The 19,063-nt window shown below is 43.7% G+C and overlaps 3 protein-coding genes across 3 annotated transcripts in view; all 3 read right to left on the bottom strand.

Moving 5' to 3' along the window:
- Window positions 1–5,680, bottom strand: part of LOC309819592 (protocadherin alpha-C2) — a gene marked incomplete at its 5' end in the record, with an annotated part of 157,208 nt that extends 151,528 nt beyond the window's left edge. Inside the window, one exon of the mRNA XM_082649926.1 lies at window positions 3,296–5,680. Within this exon, the coding sequence (XP_082506052.1) occupies window positions 3,296–5,680 (2,385 nt within the window). The remainder of the gene's footprint in view (window positions 1–3,295) is intronic.
- Window positions 5,681–9,685: 4,005 nt separating this feature from the next.
- On the bottom strand, window positions 9,686–12,094 carry LOC309819607 (protocadherin alpha-3-like; the record flags this gene model as incomplete). Its single annotated transcript, XM_082649946.1, has 1 exon — window positions 9,686–12,094. The coding sequence occupies one exon, from the start codon at window positions 12,092–12,094 to the stop codon at window positions 9,686–9,688; it is 2,409 nt and encodes an 802-aa protein (XP_082506072.1).
- Window positions 12,095–14,386: 2,292 nt separating this feature from the next.
- On the bottom strand, window positions 14,387–18,839 carry LOC309819874 (protocadherin alpha-2-like; the record flags this gene model as incomplete). The annotated part of the gene is made up of 2 exons (XM_082650326.1): window positions 14,387–14,406; window positions 16,352–18,839. The coding sequence occupies 2 exons, from the start codon at window positions 18,837–18,839 to the stop codon at window positions 14,387–14,389; spliced, it is 2,508 nt and encodes an 835-aa protein (XP_082506452.1).
- Window positions 18,840–19,063: the final 224 nt, after the last annotated feature.

The following is a 19,063-nucleotide window of genomic DNA, read 5'->3' as shown; positions in this document are numbered from 1 at the left end:
TATTTCTCATATTCCATAGATTAAATAATTCTTTACCACCACTAAAAGAAATATTAAAGAATTTATTCATAAGGAAAGATATCCCAGAAAGAAACAAGAAAAAGTAACTTTAGGGACTTCCCTGATGGCACAGTTGTTAAGAATCCACCTGCCAATACAGGGGACATGGGTTCAAGACCTGGTCCGGGAAGATCCCACATGCCGTGGAGCAACTAAGCCCATGCGTCACAACTACTGAAGCCCGGACACATAGAGCCTGCGCTCCACAACAAGAGAAGCCACCGCAATGAAAAGCCCGCGCAACATAACGAACTGTAGCCCCTGCTGGCCGCAACTAGAGAAAGCCTGCCTGCAGCAACGATGACCCAACACAGCCAAAAATTAATTAATTAATTAATTTTTTAAAAAAGTAACTGTATAAAACAACAATAATAATGTAATCTGTTCCTAGAGTATATGTATAATTGAAAGGCATAATATTAAAAGAAAAAGTGAGAGCAAGTAAATGGAGTTATTATTCAAAGTCCTAGCATTGTCTGTAAGTGGCAAAAGTATTAGTTTAATCTATACTAAACAAGTCAATGATGCTTGTTATAGTATCCAGGAAATCAATAAAGAAATTAGTAAAAGAATGTATAACTAAAAAGATAATTCAGGAGAAAATGAAATAATTATAATATACTAATCCAAATGAAGACAAAAAAGAGGAGGAATAGAAGGGAATTTTTAATAATTTTTTAAAACCTACAGCAAACATAATTAATAATAAATTATTAATTTATTAATAATAAATAATTCATAATTATTTATAATAATTAATAATAAAATATGAACTTTCATTTAGAGTTCATAAATAGACAAGAATGTCCACTATTGCCAGTTCGGTTTAACAGAGTACTAGTGGTCCTACCCAATCCCATAAAGCATACTAAAGATATAAAAGATATAAGGATTGGAAAGGAAAAAATACAACTCTCAATATTTTCTGATAGAATGATTGTCTATATCAAAAAATACAAAGCACCTACAGACAAATTATTAGAATTAATAAATTATCTTAGCAAGTTAGCTGAATAACACGTCAATAGAAAAATACAAAATATTTTCATACGTATCATTAGTAAACAGAGAAAAGATTTTTAGCTTAAAGTTGATATTTATAATGATCACAAATGACAATTATCTAAGAGTAAATCTAATGAAAGATGTATATATAGGACCTCTACACAGAAAATTATAAAATATTAAGAAACATTACAGGTTATTTAGATACATAGAGCATGCTCATGAACCGAATGACATTATTGTAAAGATGTCAACTAGTTTCACGTTTCTCAGTAGATACGATGCAGTCCAAATCAAAACCTCACCGAGTTGTTTTTATGGAATTTACATACAAATTTAAGTGGAAATGAAAGAGGCAACATGACATTAATGAAAAAAAAGTCAAATAGATTACAACAATAACAACAAAAAGACCATGGTTATATAACAGAAAAGTGTTTTATAAAACATGTGGAACTCATCTTTTTCAAGTGGTCTTGCTTCAGTTGAATATCCTTGGGGAAAATTAATCTTGACCCCTATGTCCCAACAAAGACAAAAAATTCAAAATGGATTGTATATGTAATGTGACCAATTAAACAAAAGACACCACAAGAAATTATCTTCATGGAACAGGATCAAGAAGAAAAGAAAGATAAGCTGAACTTAACTAAAATAAAAAATTTCTATTCACCAAAGGACAAAAGAACGAAAAGAGAAGGCACAGTGTAGAAGAGTGCAAAATCAAGAAAGGGGTTATATACAGTATATGAAAAATTTCAAAAATCAGTAGACGAATACAACAGCATAGGAAAAATAGGTAGGAGACTTGAACAGCTACTGCACAAAATAGGATCTAAAATTGGCCAACAATAATAACACCAAAAGGTGTTCAACCTCAATTACAAATCAAGAAACATAAACACATCCAGCAAAATGGCAACAATATAAATAAACTAACAATGCCAAGTTGTGGAGATGAAGAAGAATAGGAATTCATACAGTGCTAGCATGAGTGTGAACAGGTAAAAGCATTTGGTGAAACTGATTGACATTATCAATTAAAGAAGAAGATACGTACATAGGTTATGTTCCACTAATCTCGATCGTAGCTAAATAATAGAGAAAAGTGTGTACACGGACATTGAAAATGTTACAAATATATTGATGGCAGAAATATGTGAAATAGACATAAAGAGAAATAATGTAAAATTCTCAAGAGTGGAGCAAATAACTCACACCCTATTCATAAAACAAAGTACCAGAGAACATGATAAATTAAATGAACTCCAAGTACATATGGCAATATGGATTATTCCATACAATGGTGAATGATAAATATGAAGAACACACAAACACACGCACACACATAACACATTTTGTGCAATTCCATTCAGATAAAATTTAGGAAACAGGTCAAAATCATTTATAAAGTTAAAACTGTGGCTACATTTGGGAGAGAAAGAGGGGAAAGATATTTGGGAGGTGCATTTTAGTGGCTTCTGGAGTGGAGGTAATAGAAGTTTTCACTTCCAAGTAGCTGATAGAGCTATAATATTCATTCTGTGCACTTTTCAGTGTATTATGAGCAAATAACAAGAAAATGCTCTCTAAAAGCTGATTACAACTGAAAACAAGTAGGTGAAGATAGTAACCACAAAATTTATAACACTAGTTATAATATGCATTGAATAATTAAGAATAAAAACAAAACAACATGTATTGCCTTAGTGTCCTGTAATTCTAAAAGATTTTAGTTTAAAAAGGTATGTAAGAAGTAAACATTTAATTCAGAGAAATTTGGTTCTGAGAATTTTTTTAATTAAGAAGAAATTGATAGAATTAAAGAATATGAGGGACTTCCCTGGTGGCTCAGTGGTTAAGAATCCGCCTGCCAGTGCGGCAAACACGGGTTGGAGCCTTGGTCCGGGAAGATCCCACATGCCACGGAGCAGGTAAGCCCGGTTGCCACAACTACTGAGCCTGCGCTCTACAGCCCAGTTGCCACAACTACTGAGCCCGTGTGCCACAACTACTGAAGCCCGCGTGCCTAGAGCCCGGGCTCCGCAACAAGAAGGCACCGCAATGAGAAGCTCACGCACCGCAACGAAGAGTAGACCCCGATAGCCGCAACTAGAGAAAACCCGCGTGCAGAAACGAAGACCAAATGCAGCCAAAAATAAATAAATAAATTTTTTAAAATTAAAGAATATGAGACTTCAGAGTAAATAAAGGATATTTATACACTAACCTTTGAAAGAGAATCCTCAGTTGCTGGCTGCTGATCCTCTCTGTCCCCAGAGTCAGGTACACTGGGGCTGAAGGCCATGAGATCTGCTTTGGGCGGCCCCTCCCCAGAGCACACCTTCTGCCGCCTCTGCTGCGAGTAAGACCAGCTCCCCACCGCGCTGGAGCACACCAGCGTGGGCTTCCCGGGCCCGCACGCGCCCTCGCTGGGCGGCGCCGAGCACCGCAGCGCCGTGTACAGCAGCAGCGTGAGCACCAACAGGCTGGACACCGCGCAGATGGCGATGATCAGGTACACGTTCACATCCACCAGAGCGGCCTCCGCGCCAGCGGCGCCCGTCGACGCCCGCGTAGAGGTCTTGGGCGCCTGGCCGCTGTCCTCCAGCGACAGCAGCACGGTGGCCGTGGCCGTCAGCGCCGGCTCGCCGTGGTCCTTCACCAGCACCAGCAGGCGATGGCGCGGCGCGTCCGCCTCGTCCAGGGCGCGCGTCGTGCTGATCTCGCCCGTGTACAGCCCCACGCGGAACGGGCTGCGCGCGCCACCCACCGCCGGCTGCAGCTCGTACGACAGCCACGCGTTGTAGCCCGAGTCCCCGTCCACCGCGCGCACCTTCGCCACCACGTGGCCCGCGCCCACCGACCGCGCCACCAGCTGGCTCAGCGCGCCCGCCCCGCCGCCCGGCCCAGGCAGCAACAGCGCGGGCGCGTTGTCGTTCTCGTCCAGCACGAACACCTGCAGCGTCACGTTGCTGCCCAGAGGCGGCACGCCCGCGTCGCGCGCGCTCACCTGGAACTGCAGCAGCTCCAGCTCCTCGTGGTCCAGCGGCTGCAGCGCGTACACCTTGCCGCTCTCCGCGTGCACCGACACGTAGCTCGACAGCGCTCGCTCGCCCACCCGCCGCTCCACCAGCGAGTAGGACACCAGCGCGTTCTCCTGCGCGTCCGCGTCCCGCGCCGACACCGTGAAGATGTGGCAGCCGGGCGGGTTGTTCTCCCTCACGAACACCGTGTACTCGGGGTGCGCGAACGCGGGCGCGTTGTCGTTCACGTCGGCCACCTCCACGGACAAGCTGGCTGTGGCCGACAGGGAAGGCGAGCCCCCGTCCCTCGCGGTCACCCCCACCTCATAGTTCGCCACACTCTCGCGATCCAAGGCGCTGTCCAGCACCAGCGAATAGTAATTCTTGAAGGTGGACACCAGCCTGAAGGGAACACTGGGCGACAGGGTGCAAGTCACTTGCCCATTGACACTGGAGTCAAGGTCGGACACACTTATCAAGGCGATGACGGTGCCCAGTGGAGCGTCTTCCCTAATTGGGAGGGACAAGGACTTGAATTCCATTACTGGGACATTATCGTTGGTGTCGCCAACTTCCACCATAACTGTACAATGGCCAGAAAGTGGGGGCTGCCCCTTATCAATGCCCTCTACAAGAATTTCATAGGATTTGCTTTCTTCAAAATCGATATATCCCTTTACCATAATTTCTCCAGTAATTGGATCTATGTAGAACTTGGATTTCACATTTGGTAAAATATCAGTTGAGAATGAATATGTAATATTCCCATTCAAGCCTTCGTCTAAATCTGAGGCGTTAAGTTTAATTACCAACGTTCCATTAGGAACATTTTCCAGTAATTTCACTTCATAGAGTGTTCTGTCGAAAGCTGGGGCGTTGTCGTTGGCGTCCAGCACTTTGACGAGTAACTGAACGGTGCCAGTTAGCTCAGGTTTGCCGCCATCAGAGGCGGTAAGCACTAAAAAAATCTCCGGGGCTTCTTCTCTGTCTAAAGGTTTCCTTAATACTAAACCAAGACGTTTTACTCGCTCTTCATAGGATGGTTTTTCCAGCGAGAAATAGTCACTGGGGCTCAGTGTGTAAGTCAGCAGAGCGTTGGCCCCAATGTCTGCATCGGAGGCGCCCTCTAGTGGAAACCGAGAGTCAAGCGGCCTGGATTCAGCCATAAACAGATTCTTTTGTGTTCCCGGGAACACAGGAGGATTGTCGTTTATGTCCTTCACCTCCACCTCCACGTGGAACACCTGCAGCGGCCGGTCCACGATCACCTCCAGGTGGATGCTGCACTCCGCGCTCCGCCCGCACAGCTCCTCCCGGTCGATCCGAGAATTCACAAACAAAATGCCATTCTGCAGGTTTACCTCCAGAAGGTCCCCGCGGCCTTTGGACGCCACCCGGAACAGACGCGGCACCAGCTCCGCCAGCTCCAGCCCCAGGTCCTGGGCGATGCGGCCCACGAAGGTGCCATGTTTGGCCTCCTCCGGGACGGAGTAGCGGACCTGGCCGCTCCCGACCTTCCAGGTTGCAAGGAACAGAAGTGAGAGCAGCAAACGCCGGTATTCCTGGCCGATTCCCCAGGAAAACTCCATCTCAAGCCCGCAGTGCTTTGTTCTCATGAAGGGGGTCTTGTTTCAAAATGAAGAGATATCTCCTGCCCATTCAGTCCAGTCCCACTGCATCCTCCATTTTTCAGCATCTGGATGGTGGATGCAGCTTCTTTACAGTAAGAATAGGAGGGATTTTTTTCCTTTCTTTCTCGCTCTATCGGATCAATTTTATGGTACAGAGCGACATCATGTGGCTCCAAACCGTAAGTAACAGATTCTGGAAATGCATACTCTTAAGTCTTAATTATTCTTTCATCCATTCCGCCTTTGGAGAATAGAATCTCATTTTGTACTACTGGGGTACACATTTTGCACCACTGAGATACACATTTTGCACCACTGATTTATTGGGATCCTTAGTTTCACCACAGGAGCAGCTTTCACTTCAGTGGAAATACTTTTTTCATAGAAGTTTTAAGTGTTTACAGAGACCGAACTGTAGTTAACATAGCACTTTGCAAATATACAATTGGTAAAGTGTTGGTTAGGAAATTCATGACAGGTTTTGTGTGTGTGTGTGTTCCTGAGAGTGATGAAAGGTAGTTATTAATGATGACACACTCTTCATCATTGGATTTTACATTCCCGGTGTTGAAGATTTCAGAGAATTAAGCTCTAGGAAAACTCTGATCTCCAAAATAAGTCATTGAAAGAGAATATCAAAAATGTTTGAAAAAGGAAGCAAAGACCATCAGCACTTAATTGAAAGTCTTCCTTGCTGTGGACAAGGAAGCTTTAACAAGGAAGCAGGATGTTTTGGTATATAATTTGTGTTGGGAAGTATTCCAGATAATTTTATTCAATGGAACCTATTCACCTCCCATGAGCAAGATGGGTATTCTCATTTTGTCTCTTACAGTTTATAAATGCTTGCTTGTTCTCCAGGATCTAATATGTCTCAACTTGTATCCTCTCCTACAGCACTCATATATTTTAGTCAAAGTGGACAATTTCCTGCTTCCAATAACATTTTTCATGAAACAGATATACTCATTTCATTCCCTGCCTAAGTAATATCCATCATTTCCAAACTCTTCTCAAAGCAGTTTCCCCCATTATATAACAAGTTAAAACTTCCCTGACCAACAAAGACTTTCATGATTAAGCCAATTGGGCAGGCATCTTCATTTTCTTTTATACTATAGCGTCTAGATAAAATCACTTGGGACATTTATTACATTAATTTCTCTTTTGTAGGTATTTGGGTATGTGTGTCTAATCCTCCATTTTTGAAATATAAACTTTTAAAGAGAATATTTGTGTTATAATTGTTTAATAGCTCAGAATACTTACTGAATATTTGCTGAACATTTACACTATAGAATGGTTTGGTTTTCTTCAACTGCTTAATAAAATGCATTAAATTAAGGTGGTCATGCAGCTAGTTAAGAAATATGATATCTCAGCAACCTCTATAATTTTCCAGAGATACAAAAATATTTTCCTTAGACATTGCTCTACTTAAGGTATATTTCAATTTCCATATTGAAAACCTGGATTTTAGCTTAGTTTTCATTCCAGTTCTTGGCAATCATGATCTTTGAGACATTAATAGTTCTAATGGTCAATAAAGAATTCCCAAATAATAGAGCATAATATATTTTCCTGACACACACAAAACAATATAGAAGGACATGATGGTAGCTATTTTAAAACTTTCTTTGACTTTTATGTTCATAAACCTCTTACTCCATAGTTGTCTAAGACAAAAAAAAATCAATCTAGTGAAAATAGCTCTAGGCTCCCATTCTATGAAAAGCCACACTGCCCCCCCATTTTTTCTGAACTAAAACATAAATCAAAGTAGTTTCACTGGTCCAGTACCCAAACTGCTGATTTGTGCAAAAGGATTAGTATCAAACACACTGAAAGGAAGTGAAAAGGACTCCCTGTCCATTTACTTTATTTTGCAAGTAATTAAATGCATAGATGAGGTATGCAAAAGAATAGAAAGGATATTTATTTGGGAGCTAGTCACTATTTAACGGGTATAGAGACAACACATCTCTAAAGGGAAGAACTCAAAAGTCTTTAAAATGTCTTATTAGCTGAGAATCATGTTAGTCAAGAAGTTGAAGAGGAGGACTTCCCTGGTTGCACAGTGGTTAAGAATCCGCCTGCCAATTCAGGGACACGGGTTCGGGCCCTGGTCCGGGGAGCAACTAAGCCTGTGCACCACAACTACTGAGGCTGTGCTCTAGAGCCTGTGAGCCACAACTACGAAGCCCACGTGCCACAACTACTGAAGCCCGCATGTCTAGAGCACAGCGTGCTCCGCAACAAGAGAAGCCACCATAATAAGAAGCCTGCACACCGTAACAAAGAGTAGCCCCCACTCGCCGCAACTAGAGAAAGCCCGTGCGCAGCAACAAACACCCAACGCAGCCAAAAATAAATAAATTTATTTAAAAAATAAAACTATATGCCCATTTGTACTAAAAAAAAAAGAAATTGAAGAGGGGAGCTGGATTTGAAGACTGAAGTCCCACATCCTGGAAGACAAGAACTCTGGATGGCCCTATTATTCACAATAGGATGAAAATGATACCTAATAAAATAAATAGTGAACTGAGGTTGGACATGCTGTGGCTCATACTTGATGGACAGGAGGCCACAAAGGACAGTGCCAGAAAGAGGAAATGGAAGTGGAAAAAAGGAGGATTATGTATTTTATATGTTGGCCTATCCCACAATGTAATTGAGTATTAATCAGGTTTCACCAAGGAAACTTGAACAAGGAAGTAGGAAGTTGTAGTACATAACTTGTGTGGAAAAGTATTCCACACAATTAGAATGGAATACACCGGACCAAGGTTGATATCTTCATTTTTGTCTCTAATGGTTTAGAATACTTGCCCATTCTCCAGTCACTAACATACCTAAGCTTTGGTTTCCAGTGGCAAAGAAACTTCAATGGGAGACCAGCTATTTACTAGGGTAACTGACCAAATACCAAATAGGGGAATGAATGGAAAATAATTTCACTTCCAGTTATTTGGAACTTTGTACTTGCTACATGACACACATTAATAGGTTGGTATTCAGAGGAGGGTCACCAGTAATAACATTGACTTATTGAATTTTTTGGACATTAGCATCATTAATACTGCATGTAAAAGAGGTTAATAATAAATAAGTTTTGCTAATTGAATAGTTTTAAAATGAGGTATACAGTATTTTTCTCTACACTGTTCAGATAGAAAATAATATTTCTTAACAAGATTAATAATATTCTTTCAAACGCAATATTTTCTAAATTATGATATACTAAAGAGAGTATTAAAATTTCACTTCCTATTGATTTCTTAATGTTTACTAATAAAAAGTAGTGAGAAACAGAAGAGAGAAAATGATACAATTCTAAAAGCAATAAATTTATTATTCTAACTTTTTTTTAACCCAATTGGAAAACTAGCAACAATACACAGTATTGCCAAATGTGAGCACAAAAATTAAAACAATCATGTTCAAGTAGAAAGAAGGAACTGAGAATACAGATAAATGGATAAGTGAGTAAAAGAGGCTCTATAGGAGACAACAGGCTTAATAATCTAATGCTTGAAACTGAATATGTAAAAGCATAATAAAAAGGAAGAGTGTCAGTGACATTTGGACTAACATCCAGTAGGAATTTCCAATAAAAAGTGTCATAAGTTACTGAAGCATTGTGCAGGTATTAGCATACCACAGTTTAAGTCAAATATTCTAATCAATTCAATTTACCCTGGAGAATATATTTTGTTTCTATCCAGATTTGTAGCAATAAAATAATTCTACAGCGACTTTTAAAAACCTGCAAGTATGGGTCTTACCATTTATTGCTGATTCGGTTCAAAGCCATTAGTCACAAGAAATTCAAACACTTTAACCACAAAACCAATACCTTGAAAACTCTATTGACAGCAACAAGACTAATTAACTATTAAAATGTTTCCAAAGGAGTAGTAACGTTGAGAATTAAAAACAAAGACAGTTTTGAAAGGATTTTTAAAAGTTACTCACCTTAGCAGGAAGATCAACCTTCACATCCGTCTGCTCTTCTCTATCCCCACTAATGGGGCCCGGTGGAAGACAGGGGCTGAAGGCCATGAGGTCTGCCTTGGGCGGCCCCTCCCCAGAGCACACCCTCTGCCGCCTCTGCTGCGAGTAAGACCAGCTCCCTACCGCGCTGGAGCACACCAGCGTGGGCTTCCCGGGCCCGCACGCGCCCTCGCTGGACGGTGCCGAGCACCGCAGCGCCGCGTACAGCAGCAGCGTGAGCACCAACAGGCTGGACACCGCGCAGATGGCGATGATCAGGTACACGTTCACATCCACTAACACCGTATCCGCACTCGCGGCGCCGGACGACGCCCGCGAAGAGGCCTTGGGCGCCTGACCGCTGTCCTCCAGCGACAGCAGCACGGTGGCCGTGGCCGTCAGCGCCGGCTCGCCGTGGTCCTTCACCAGCACCAGCAGGCGATGGCGCGGTGCGTCCGCCTCGTCCAGGGCGCGCGTCGTGCTGATCTCGCCTGTGTACAGCCCCACGCGGAACGGGCTGCGCGCGCCACCCACCGCCGGCTGCAGCTCGTACGACAGCCACGCGTTGTAGCCCGAATCCGCGTCCACCGCGCGCACCTTCGCCACCACGTGGCCCGCGCCTACTGACCGAGCCACCAGCTGGCTCAGCGCGCCCGCCCCGCCGCCCGGCCCGGGCAGCAGCAGCGCGGGCGCGTTGTCGTTCTCGTCCAGCACGAACACCTGCAGCGTCACGTTGCTGCCCAGAGGCGGCACGCCCGCGTCGCGCGCGCTCACCTGGAACTGCAGCAGCTCCAGCTCCTCGTGGTCCAGCGGCTGCAGCGCGTACACCTTGCCGCTCTCCGCGTGCACCGACACGTAGCTCGACAGCGATCGCTCGCCCACCCGCCGCTCCACCAGCGAGTAGGACACCAGCGCGTTCTCCTGAGCGTCCGCGTCCCGCGCCGACACCGTGAAGATGTGGCAGCCGGGCGGGTTGTTCTCCTTCACGAACACCGTGTACTCGGGCTGCGCGAACGCGGGCGCGTTGTCGTTGACGTCGGCCACCTCCACGGACACGCTGGCCGTTGTCGACAGGGAAGGCGAGCCCCCGTCCCTCGCGGTCACCACCACCTCATAGTTGGCCATACTCTCGCGATCCAAGGCGCTGTCCAGCACCAGCGAATAGTAATTCTTGAAGGTGGACACCAGCTTGAAGGGTACATGATGAGTCAGGGTGCAGGTCACCTGCCCGTTGGCACCGGAATCGCCGTCGGAAACGCTGATCAGAGCGATTACCGTTCCTAGTGGAGCATCTTCTAATACAGGTAAAGAGAGTGATTTGACAACCAACTCAGGTACATTATCGTTGGTGTCCAAAATTTCCACTACAACCGTGCAGTGATCTGCCATTGGGGGATTTCCTTTATCTGTTGCTTCTACCTGGATTTCATATAACTTAGTGAACTCGAAATCTATGTTACCCTTTACACTGATGTATCCATTAACAGGGTCTATGTGGAATTTCGACAAAGTATCTGCTGACATGTCTGTATTGAAAGAATACACAATGTCCTTATTTATCCCTTCATCCAAATCAGAGGCGTTAACAGTCACTACTAGGGTACCGTTTGGTGCATTTTCAAATAATCTGACTTTGTAGATCGTGCTCTCAAACTCTGGGGCATTGTCGTTTACATCTACAACGGTGATCTTCAGTTGAATAGTACCAGTGAGTACTGGTTTCCCACCATCAACTGCTGTTATAAGTAAGTGATGCTCAGGAGTGACCTCTCGATCTAAAAGTTTTTTCAGCACAAGTCCAAGGGATTTAATTTCCACATAATTTCTTTTAACATCCAAGGTAAAATATTCATTGGAGTTAAGAGTGTAGGTCAATAGCGAATTAGCTCCGATATCTGCATCTGATGCGCCCTCTAGCGGAATCCGAGAACCAGGCGGCCGGGATTCATAAATAAACAAATTTTTTACTGCCATTGGAAAAACCGGCTGGTTGTCGTTAATGTCCTTCACCTCCACCTCCACATGGAACACCTGCAGCGGCCGGTCCACGATCACCTCCAGGTGGATGCTGCACTCCACGCTCCGCCCGCACAGCTCCTCCCGGTCGATCCGAGAATTCACAAACAAAATGCCATTCTGCAGATTTACCTCCAGAAGGTCCCCGCGGCCTTTGGACGCCAGCCGGAACAGGCGCGGCACCAGCTCCGCCAGCTCCAGCCCCAGGTCCTGGGCGATGCGGCCCACGAAGGTGCCGTGTTTGGCCTCCTCGGAGACAGAGTAATGGACCTGGCCGCTCCCTGCCTCCCAGAATAGGAGGTGCAGAACCGAAAGCAGTAGTCGCCAGACTCCCTGACCTTCTCTCCAGAAAAATACCATTGCAAGCGTTTTTCCAAATATTGGGTCGCTTTTGCATCGATCAAAAATTTTTAAATATTTCTAGTTCCTTATTTTTCATTTCTTAATCATTCCGTGCACGTATTTAAGAGATGGTGAGGAAAACCAGCATCTTAGTACGTAATAAATGCTGCATATCTTTTGTGGTGAAATACCTTGCGGTAGACAGCGACATCATGTGGCTAAATGTGTAAGTATTAAATAAATGTATTTACCTTTTTTTCCTTCCATTGAACTTTCCCCCATTTTTTTTCCCTGTAATTTCCTTCGAGCACTCCTCAAAGTCTTCATATTTTATCAAAATATATCCTTAGAACTTTTATGCTAATTCATGACTTTAAATTAGGCCAATCCATGGCATATAGTTAAATATAGTAAAATAGTGATTACTATTATAACAGTAGTGGACATCTTTTGGAAATATTTCCGATGTGACAAGTACTATTTCATTTGTTTTAATAGGGTTAGCCCATTAAATTCTCACAACAACCCTCTGAGGTAGGTATTAATATGATTCACTTTTTACAAACAGTGAAGTGGAAATGCATACAGGTTAAGTAACTTAAAAGTAATATTAACTGGTGATGTTGAGTAGGATCTCAATATGATTCAAGACTCATGACATTAACCACTTGGCCACAAAGTCTACATTTTACAGAAAAATCGGGTCTTTGATATTTGTAACCATCAAAACAACAGACCTTGAAAATTTTACTTCTACATTACTATGGCAATCGTTAATTTATAAAATATGTTTCTTACTTTGTAGAATGTCTACGAACCACTCCTGTGTCCTTTATCCAACAACTGCATCTTTGTTAGCTGTCTCAACTGTTTACATAAAGATGCCACAAGTCAGTCTTTTACAGTGCAGTTATTCTGTAAATTTGGTTTTTGTTGCATGAAAACACTGTGTGTTTGGATATTTGTTATATTCACATCATACCAAGGAAAAGTATATTAGTTTTTTAAATTTACACATCACTTGTACATTTCAATTTACCTGTATATCTTAATGTGTTCACAATATGAAATGCTTCTGTTTTTAATAATCTCCACTCTGGATGAATTTCTGGATTCCAGTTTGTTAAAAAGTTGTTACTTGTAATAATTGGTGTTTAACCAATTATTAAAGAGAGAAAAGTAACTTTGGAATATGACTCACTCAATACATGTAAGACTAGGCAATGAAATATACTAAATGTCTCTGTAAAGTTAGTAAAAGGCATGCATTCTCTGAGCATTTGGAAGCTGAGCAAAGAAAATTCATGGGAAGAGGTTGAATTTAGAGAGGTAAGAGAATGCCCAGATTTTTGCTTATAGTCCTACTCTTTTTAAATGAAATCAAACGTGTGCTTTAAGGGAATTCCCTGGTGCTCCAGTGGTTAGGACTCCGTGCTTCCACTGCCAAGGGTGCAGCCAAAAACAAACAAACAAAAATTTGATTTAAATATTAGGAGAAAAGTTTTCATACCAGGTTTTCCATGTACTCATTGAATGCAAGACTGCATTGCAACTTACTCATATTTTATCATTCACATTTAGAATAGAATAAATTATCAATTAAATTTTAATGTATAAATAAGTGAATATTTTAAATTAACTTTCTCAAGAATATAAGTAAAGAGGTAAGTTACATTAATGATATTTGTTGATATCAAACAGATAATTTCTAATTGATTCTCTTGTACTAGTTCATGAAAAAGAAGTAAACATTTAATGGGTTTCCCTGGTGGACCAATGGTTAAGACTTCCAATGCAGGGGGTGTGGGTTTGATCCCTGGTCAGGGAGCTAAGATCCCACATGCCTCGGCACCAAGAAACCAAAAACATAAAAAACAGAAGCAATATTGTAACAAACTCAATAAAGACTTTAAAATGGTCCACATCAAGAAATCTTTTTTTAAAAAGTAAACATTTAAGAATTATTTTGGAAAAGAGTATATCTAGGAAATAATTAAGATATCAATATGCCAGTTAGTGCTTTGATGGATCTTGAAAGGTAGTAGCTAGTTTTAAAATGAGAGACAAAATTAAAAAGTTTTAAATATCATGGACTTCATATTGAGATGGCTTTCACAACTTACTGTAATACTTCACATTTCATGACATTTAAGAGTATACTATCTGCAAATTGCAATGGCACAGGGAATTTATAACAGAGTAGATTCCATAATGATTATTATGAGATGAAGTTAATACTAAAGGAATTATATGAGTTTAAAGTTGTGCTAATGTGTGGTTAAGGTATCAGTGAATAATATCTACTCTCACTTAGACATCTCTTTTGGCAACTGAATCAAGAAAATGTAAATAAGGAATAAGAAATCAAGAATTTATACAGTGATGTATTGTGACTCCTGGAGATATGGGCACACCTGGATATAATTTTAAATCTTACCATTTACCTAGAGTAGAAATGTAGTAGCCAGACTTCCAGTAGGACAGATTCCATCTGACCATTCACACTTTCTGTACACTAGTCTCAAGAAGGTGGTGAGTAGCTATAGTACTCTAGGTGGGATGACTCATCCCAAGAAAGAGCTTCAGCCATTTGTTTTTCTCTGTAAAGCCTCAGATGAACTTTTCTGATTCCCAGGAAATATGTATTCACTGTATTTTGAGGCTTATCAACTCTAAGGCACTAATATATTTCCCACAGGAACAGATTATCCTTAAATAAAGTTCAGTATTTCCCCACCAAACTCCTCAATTCCTTTAATAGCAGATCCCAGATAGAAATTGATATTCTGGCCTATCTGTGAAATGGCTAAAGCTAAGATCACTTAGTGGAAGTTATTTCATGATTCATCAATTCATCATTTGGGAGGAAATAAACCAGCAAATAAGTAACGACAAAAGAGTAGTAGAAGACAGTAATTTCACCCCAAGACATCTTCCTTTTGTTGAAAAAAAAGTGTTTTTAATTTCCCTTCCAAGTATAACATTTACTTATTTACTCATCAAGTTTAGTGTTTTAATTACCCAACATAGTAGTTACCAATGAAAATGTAGTCATTCAATGCCAGTCTTTGCCTTTTGGAAAAACTCCCAACATCATTAGGAATATAGTTGCTGCCAGGTGAAATTAAGTGAGCTCAGTCTTGGAAAATGTTATCACGGGCATAGTGTGTGGTACCAAAGGAAGGTGGTCAATCTCTGCACAGTGGGAGGTCTGCATACATTAGTCCAGTGATATACTTTAAGCGTGACTAAGCACCCCCACTAACATAAAGACTGGGTTAAAGTACTCTCCACTTGTATGAAGAAAAAGTCCCACCACCTGGCCACCCCACAATGTGACTTTAAAAACAAATTTTTTTTAATTAAACAAAATTGAGGGAGATATTTTTTCTCAATAAACTCTCTACTGTGCCTTAAAACTCTAAGGATTTTGCAAATGTGAAATCTTTTTACTACTGAAAGACATACCTAAGATTAGCAATGATTTCTAAGTGATGTCATGTGTTGTAATGAGTTATGATATATACTTTGGATGCTAGGCATTAAAAATCTGTTCAGGCTGCTTTAAAATACATGAAAAGAAAAACTAACATATTAACTGTTGAATAAACAGATAAAGATAAATGAATTCTTTTTTTTTTTTTTCTTTTTTTTGCGGTACGTGGGTCTTTCACTGTTGTGGCCTCTCCCATTGCGGAGCACAAGCTCCGGACGCGCAGGCTCAGCAGCCATGGCTCACGGGCCCAGCCGCTCCGTGGCATGTGGGATCTTCCCGGACCGGGGCACGAACCCGTGTCCCCTGCATCGGCAGGCGGACTCAACTACTGCGGCACCAGGGAAGCCCGATAAATGAATTCTTGATCAAAAGAATAATTTAGGAAATTCCCAACATATTCTGACAGAATGGATGGTGTAAATTGAAAATATGTATTCCATAATCATCCTCTTTAAATTTTTTCCAATTGTGATTTTTTAATTTGAGAAAAAATATTTACACGTAATGTTAAGTTTTCAAATTTTGCTGAAGTGTTTTCTCAATACTTTAATCCTATTTTTCATGGCAAGATTTAATTAAGGAAAATCCAAAATGTAAAAATAAGAAAAGCATTTAAATTCTTCTCAATGCAAGAAATTGATTTCTAATTCACACCATATATTGTACAAGATAATGATACAAAATGAAAGCAGAGCTATGAATCAAAATAATAGAATGTGTATGGCTGATTCATTTTGTTGTGCAGTGGAGGCTAACACAACGTTGTAAAACAACCGTACTCCAATGATAATTAATTTTAAAAATTAATAGAATCATAGAGAACAAAGAAAATAGAACAATTTTAGAGCCGACAGAAAAAAAAATTAAAAGACTCACCTTTCCGAACTGTTCTGATTCCGAGAGTTGTTGCCTTTCTTCTGCTGAGTCTGGACCTTGAGGTAAGCTGGGGCTGAAGGCCATGAGATCTGCCTTCGGCGGCCCCTCCCCAGAGCACACCCTCTGCCGCCTCTGCTGCGAGTAAGACCAGCTCCCCACCGCGCTGGAGCACACCAGCGTGGGCTTCCCGGGCCCGCACGCGCCCTCGCTGGACGGCGCCGAGCACCGCAGCGCCGTGTACAGCAGCAGCGTGAGCACCAACAGGCTGGACACCGCGCAGATGGCGATGATCAGGTACACGTTCACATCCACCAGAGCGGCCTCCGCGCCAGCGGCGCCCGTCGACGCCCGCGAAGAGGCCTTGGGCGCCTGACCGCTGTCCTCCAGCGACAGCAGCACGGTGGCCGTGGCCGTCAGCGCCGGCTCGCCGTGGTCCTTCACCAGCACCAGCAGGCGATGGCGCGGTGCGTCCGCCTCGTCCAGGGCGCGCGTCGTGCTGATCTCGCCTGTGTACAGCCCCACGCGGAACGGGCTGCGCGCGCCACCCGCCGCCGGCTGCAGCTCGTACGACAGCCACGCGTTGTAGCCCGAGTCCGCGTCCACCGCGCGCACCTTCGCCACCACGTGGCCCGCGCCCACCGACCGAGCCACCAGCTGGCTCAGCGCGCCCGCCCCGCCACCCGGCCCGGGCAGCAACAGCGCGGGCGCGTTGTCGTTCTCGTCCAGCACGAACACCTGCAGCGTCACGTTGCTGCCCAGAGGCGGCACGCCCGCGTCGCGCGCGCTCACCTGGAACTGCAGCAGCTCCAGCTCCTCGTGGTCCAGCGGCTGCAGCGCGTACACCTTGCCGCTCTCCGCGTGCACCGACACGTAGCTCGACAGCGCTCGCTCGCCCACCCTCCGCTCCACCAGCGAGTAGGACACCAGCGCATTCTCCTGCGCGTCCGCGTCCCGAGCCGACACCGTGAAGATGTGGCAGCCGGGCGGGTTGTTCTCCTTCACCAACACCGTGTACTCGGGCTGCGCGAACGCGGGCGCGTTGTCGTTCACGTCGGCCACCTCCACGGACACGCTGGCTGTGGCCGACAGGGAAGGCGAGCCCGCGTCCCGTGCTTTTACCACCACCTCATAGTTCGCCAGGTTCTCGCGATCCAGGGCGCTGTCCAGCACCAGCGAATAGTAATTCTTGAACGTGGACACCAGTTTGAAGAAGTCATGGGGGGTCAGGGTGCAGGTCACCTGCCCGTTGGCACCGGAGTCGCGGTCAGACACCGTGATGAGGGCGATGACTGTTCCCAGCGGAGCATCCTCTCGGATGGGAAGTGAAAGAGACGTGATTGAGACTTCTGGTGTGTTATCATTGATGTCCACAAGTTTTACTGAAATTTTACAGTGCCCAGACATTGGTGGAGTCCCGTTGTCATACGCAATGACTTGAATCTCATAAGATTTCACTTCTTCATAATCTAATTGTCCCTTAGTTCTGATTTCCCCTGAGCTGGGATCTATTTTGAACTTGGTCTTTATATTGGGGGACACATCACTACTAAATGAATACACAATCTCGCTGTTTGATCCTTCATCTGCATCAGAAGAATTTAATTTAATCACCAAGGATCCCTTTGCGATGTTCTCTAACAATTGTACTTTGTAAACTGATTGGTCAAAAGTAGGTTCGTTGTCATTCACATCTAATACCTTAATAAGCAATTGAACGGTGCCTGTGAGCTCAGGTTTGCCCCTATCAGTAGCCACCAGTAACAAATTAATCTCAGCAGTTTCCTCTCTGTCCAGAGATTTCCTCAGCACAAGAGACAAAGACTGGCTTAGTTCATCATTTGTCTGTATATCTAGAAAGAAAAACTCACTGGAGCTGAGCTTGTAGGAGAGAAGAGCATTTACTCCGACATCTGCATCAAACGCCCCCTCTAGAGGAAACCGCGAGTCAAGCAGCCTCGATTCGTGAAACCGGATAGTCTTTACTGTCACTGGAAATACTGGCGGATTGTCATTAATATCCTTTATTTCCACCTCCACATGGAACACCTGCAGCGGCCGGTCCACGATCACCTCCAGGTGGATGCTGCACTCCACGCTCCGCCCGCACAGCTCCTCCCGGTCGATCCGAGAATTCACAAACAAAATGCCATTCTGCAGATTTACCTCCAGAAGGTCCCCGCGGCCTTTGGACGCCAGCCGGAACAGGCGCGGCACCAGCTCCGCCAGCTCCAGCCCCAGGTCCTGGGCGATGCGGCCCACGAAGGTGCCGTGTTTGGCCTCCTCGGGGACGGAGTAGTGGACCTGGCTGCTCCTGGCCTCCCCTGCAGCGAGGAGCAGAAGCGAGAGCAGCAGACACCCGACCTCTCCGCCCCTACTCTTAGAAGACACCATCACCAATACTCAGCGAGTTGATCAAATTAGAATATCATATTTTGCAAAATTTTAAATATTGTCCTCTAGTCTCTGCTCAAGTCCTGCTGCTTCTCTTACTGTTCTGTCTCTCTGGAGTGACAAGAGGGCCCTGGGTATTTTTCTTCCTACAGAATACACTGTAGTAGACAGCGACATCATGTGGCCAAAATGTAGGCTCTACTATTTATTCTGTAGATTTAAAA

Source organism: Grampus griseus (assembly GCF_964374135.1).
Source record: "Grampus griseus genome assembly, chromosome: 3".
NCBI classification, from domain to species: domain Eukaryota; kingdom Metazoa; phylum Chordata; class Mammalia; order Artiodactyla; family Delphinidae; genus Grampus; species Grampus griseus.
The sequence above is the reverse complement of the archived record's forward strand: the minus strand, read 5'-3'. Positions and strand labels throughout refer to the sequence as shown.